At 41.1% G+C, this 5,042-nt stretch overlaps 1 protein-coding gene across 1 annotated transcript; it reads right to left on the bottom strand.

Moving 5' to 3' along the window:
- Nucleotides 1-1,580: 1,580 nt before the first annotated feature.
- On the bottom strand, nucleotides 1,581-4,475 carry TKTL2 (transketolase like 2). Its single transcript, XM_017873947.1, has one exon. It carries the CDS (start codon nucleotides 4,216-4,218, stop codon nucleotides 2,341-2,343), a length of 1,878 nt encoding a protein of 625 aa, XP_017729436.1. The 5' UTR covers nucleotides 4,219-4,475; the 3' UTR covers nucleotides 1,581-2,340.
- Nucleotides 4,476-5,042: the final 567 nt, after the last annotated feature.

Below are 5,042 nucleotides of genomic sequence, written 5' to 3'. Positions count from 1 at the left end.
ACTCCTTTCTGATTGGACTCTGGAGAATTTGGTGATTCCTGTAAAGTTCAGCAAACTGAGATAACTAAAACTCACTGAGTATTTCACATTACTCTTACATAATTTTAAAATCAGAAATATTGAGTCTTACTTTTTAAAAAATTATATTTTTTCCCAAATAGGGCCCTCCATTGAATTTCCATGTAGCTTAAGAGCCTTTGATATATTTAAATAAGGTAACATAAAATGAAATTTCAGTGTACTGATTCCTTCTTTTGCTATCTCTGAGGGTCATAGAAATCAGGAAATGACCAGGGAGCCATTCACCATGTAAATGATCAGTGTCACTCTCAGATGACTGTAGCCTTAAGAACTGTAAACATAAGCAAGGCAGCTGCTGGTGTCAACAGCTCTCCCTGGAATATCACCAGGTTATTGATAATCTAATAGACCTTCACAGCAAAAACAATGAATAGAGGGCCAGAGTTAAACCAGTGATCATGTTGTTCATCAAAACTACATCTTCATAAACTTTAGCAGTCAAGGGTTAGCATCTGTCGGGATGATTCTCTCCTAAGATTCCCATGGACACTTAAAAGATCTCAGGACAGATTCAAAGCTAGAGAACATTCAATATAACAAAGCCGGATATGATTCTTACTTGAAGAATTGTGGACATAAGACTCACCTGCTATTTCTTCTCTCTGGAGCTCATAGCCTATGGTTGATAACCTGTGAAACAGAGTCTTTACAGGAGAGATTCCTAAGGGCTTCCCCACCCTGCTACAAAAAATATATATAATTTCTGGTGGTGTCTGAGATTCCATTAGACGTAAAGAACTTGATACACTGTCATTATTAAAGGTGTGCTTATACATGTTTGGTTGGAAACAGATCATTTTACATGCCCACTTTCATAGCATGTACAGAACACATGCCAGTAAATACAATTAAATGGATTTTTGTGTGTGTGAAATGTGGGGTAAACACATTTTACTTATTTGCATTTTCTAAATTTCTGCAATGATTTTATATCAACTTTTATTTCTACAAAGTAATTTTAAATCTTATGAAAAACAGAGCAATTTTCACAATCATTTTACAAAAGAGGAAATCAGCTTAGAGAAAACGGGTAGTAGTAGATGAGAAGAGGCTGGTTTCTCTAATTCCCAGGTTAGTATTAATATTTTTTGACTCTATTATTCCTCCTAAGACAATGATTGCTGAGACAAATTTGTTATGCCCCCAAAGAACTTAATGAGGGTAATAAAAATAAGGAAATAATTACTTGACATTGACACAGAGTAATTTTAATTTAGTGTGGAACTTTGGGTCCATCTGTGATTTGCCTGACTGGTACTTTCTTGTACTCCAAGCATATATTTACACACTCACAGCCAACAATCGGGAGTCTGCTTAAGGGATGGCTTTTTAGTCCATACAATCTTCTCTAGTAACTTATCTCCAGCTTCAACTTTTTTTCCAGGTTTGCTTCTGGGGGACACGACTCTCTCTGCTTTTCATTTAGACACAAGTTCTCCCTTATTTAGGATTTCATCAGGAAGAAATCAAATCTCACATACACAGCACAGACTAAAGTATCTGATTTTTAAATGCTTTATTACATTGACTTTAGTATCATTAGTACATGAATACAATCAGATTAACAATCTGGTTTGGCCACAAGGAAAAAACAAAACATTTCTGAAGCTTCACAAAACTATGTGTGTAGTGTGCAAACTAGAACCAGTAATACTTTCATCTCTTCACAGAACACCACAAGCAGTGTGGTGCATCATAAGAGCTTTCACTGCTGCACCATCACCTCCAAACTGTAGAAGGGAGATGAAGGCAAACTTTGGAGGAATTTCCAAGGCAACTGTAGTCAAATATTATTTGTAAAACTGCAGGTATAGGATGGCATTATACAAAAGCTCAAACAGCCTTCAAAACTTTTACTGAAGTCTACAATTAAATTTCAATTTTTTTAACTTACAAGGAAATCATACTCGTTTAAGATATAGTTACCTCTACCTTAATCCTCAATTCAGTCAGATATTTGTAGTCTTATCAGAAATATTTGTATTAGATAGTTGTTTTATTTCCTATTCTATTGCTTACAATTTTAAAATCCACATTAATAACTCAGAGTAACATTTATACATAGATTAACAGAAAGGTAAACTTTAATTTCCAAATTAGGAACAAAGAAAGATATTAAATGGCTTTGCTTTAAAAGAAACAGTACAACTGAATAGGCATAAATAATGGTTTGGTAACAATAAGCATGAATTTAATACAAAGATACCAGTGCTTTTGGACCAAAGCCAATAGACTTGACTTTTTAGAAATAAGCTTAGTTTACTTCATTAAAGTAAGTGTTACGGCTGCTATAATGTGTCTGGTACTGATTCCAAACATATCCAGCAATTCACTAGTTTTCCCATGTTGAGGCACTCCTGACACTGCCAGCTGATGAACAAGGATATCAGGCTCCCTGGAGACAGCTGCACAAACAGCTTCTCCAATGCCACCTTCCCTGTAGTGATCCTCCACTGTGATAACTCGGCCGCCTGTGGCTTTTGCACTGGAGATGATGGTGGCGGCATCCAGGGGTTTAATGGTAAATGGGTCGATGACACGGACAGAAATACCTTGTTGAGAAAGATGGTCAGCAGCTGCTAAGGCTTCATGGAGAGTAACTCCAGCTCCAATTACTGTGACTTTATCATTGACACTGTGGCGGACCACCTTGGCCTGGCCAATCTCAAAATTTTCTTGTGGGGTATAAATAACTGCAGTTTCTGGTTGGCTGGTTCGAATGAAGCACATTCCTTTGGTATTGGCGGCTAGATAAACAGCATGCTCTGTTGAGATGGCATCACTTGGATAGAAAACAGTGCAATTAGGAATACTTCGGAACATGGCTAGATCCTCCAGGGCCATTTGGGAGGGTCCATCTTCTCCAGAGGATACCCCACAGTGGGAACCAATAAGGTTGATATTGGCTTGAGAAATGGCTCCCATTCGGAGCTGATCAAATGCTCTAGTAAAAAAGGCAGCAAAAGCACTAGCAAAAGCAATGGTTCGACCACGTGTGGCACAGCCTAGTGCCACACTTACCATGTTTTGCTCAGCAATAACACACTCTATGAAACGCTCAGGGTGTTCCTTCCTGAATATCTCAGAAAAGGTGGAGTTCATTGTGTCACTACTCAGAACAATAACTCTTTCATTTGCACGGCCCAGTTTAGCCAGAGCCAAACCATACGTTTTCTGAGTAGCTATCTTGTCACTAACTTTGTAAGCAGGTGGGGAGGTCATTTTTATATCTGTGATGATGATTTGAGGTGAGTCTTCCACAGGTGGTTTTGGTCTGGGATTCTCATTGGTTTGTATCTGACTCTCAATTAATTTGACAATTGCATCTGCTCTTTCTTTTGGCACTGGCTTTCCATGCCAATTTTCTGCATCCTCAATATTTGGAATACCCCGACCTTTGAAGGTCTTGGCAACTATAGCAGTAGGCTTGTTCTTCACTTGACTTGCTTGCCAAAATACTTGGCACAAGGCCTCCACATCATGGCCATCCACTAAGTAAGTATTCCATCCAAAGGCCTCACAGCAATTCTGGTAGATGTCTGCGCCATGTTCAAGGGGTGCAGGGCCACTTTGTCCCAAGCGGTTCACGTCGAAGACCGCCACGAGATTGTCCAAGTTGTAGTGGGAGGCAAAAGCGAAAGCCTCCCACACAGAGCCTTCTAAGGATTCGCCATCTCCCATTAGACAAAACACCCGGTAGCTGGCCTTGTCAAGGTACTTGCCAGTATAAGCCATTCCACATGCAGCACCTAATCCCTGCCCTAGGGACCCTGTTGCCATGTCAACAAACGGCAGTCGGGGGGTAGGGTGTCCCTCCAAGTCACTGTGAAGTTTCCTCAGGTTCAGCAAGTCAGATTCACTGATGTCACCCACCTCCACCCAAGCAGCATAGAGGATGGGAGCAGCATGTCCCTTGGAGAGGATGAACCGGTCATTGTCCGGGTGTTCTGGGTCTGTCTGTTTATACTTCATTGTGTGGAAGAAGAGGACAGACACGACCTCTGCTGCACTGCAGCACGACGTGAGGTGGCCAGAACCAGAGGCATACATGGCCCTGATCGAATGGATCCGCAGGCGGTTGGCGGTGTCCCGCAGCACTTGCACAGTCTTCACATCAGGCTTGGCGTCGTTGGCCATGATCTCTCTTTTGTCGGTTTGGCAAAGCAAATGGCGCCGCAGCACCCCCACAACGCACCGGAGCAGTGCTGTCACGTGACCGCCCCGCCCTCGCCTCGCCTCTGCCTGGAGGCCTGAGCTCAGCCACCAGCGGGGGCGCACACAACGCAGCTTCCCGCGAGACCCAGGAAACTGAAACGTCGCGGTCGTCTGCCCCCTCTGATGTGCACCGTTCTCCCTCTCTGTCCAAGCCCAGCTGAGTGGATTTTTAGTATTTACTTTGTCACTTACATGTTCAACATTAGTAAGCATAATTAAATTTCTTTTTACCTTTCCCTGTGTTATAAAATTCCCTGTGTTATAATACACAGAAAAAATGTATTTTTCTGTGTATTATAGGAAGCTATTTGTGAGGCTGTGCTTTTTTAATGCATTAACACTATATCCGAGACATCACTCTTTTACATCAGACCATTAACAGAAAGGATCCAAAGTCACTTTCAATCTGACCAGCATGGCAATGCTGTCTCAACAGAGACTTTCTCAGAGAAACTAAATATCTGAATCTCAGACTTATAGAAAGAAATATAATGACTAATTTGACCAAAATGTACAGGAAGAACAAATCTGAAACCACCCAATGGCAGAATAGAATTGCAACTCCAGTGTGCCCAAAGTACTATTTCTGTGTTGAAATAATTAGAAGGCCAGTAGGCTGACGTAGCTTCAGCTCACTGAGTTCTTACCTAAGAAAAGGAAACCCAAATCAGTGTAAATGATGAAAAGGAAATTTAAGCTTAATCAATCAGAAACTGCCAGCTAACTTCTAACTAGAGACTTTCTAC

This window comes from Rhinopithecus bieti, unplaced genomic scaffold (assembly GCF_001698545.2).
Source record: "Rhinopithecus bieti isolate Rb0 unplaced genomic scaffold, ASM169854v2 scaffold_5260, whole genome shotgun sequence".
Lineage (NCBI taxonomy): Eukaryota > Metazoa > Chordata > Mammalia > Primates > Cercopithecidae > Rhinopithecus > Rhinopithecus bieti.
Note: the sequence above shows the minus strand (reverse complement) of the source record. Positions and strands in the feature narration are given on the sequence as shown.

What these genes read in the sequence shown, in the direction of transcription:
- TKTL2 (XM_017873947.1), bottom strand. Translation starts at nt 4,218, where the DNA reads ATGGCCAACGACGCCAAGCCTGATGTGAAGACTGTGCAAGTGCTGCGG.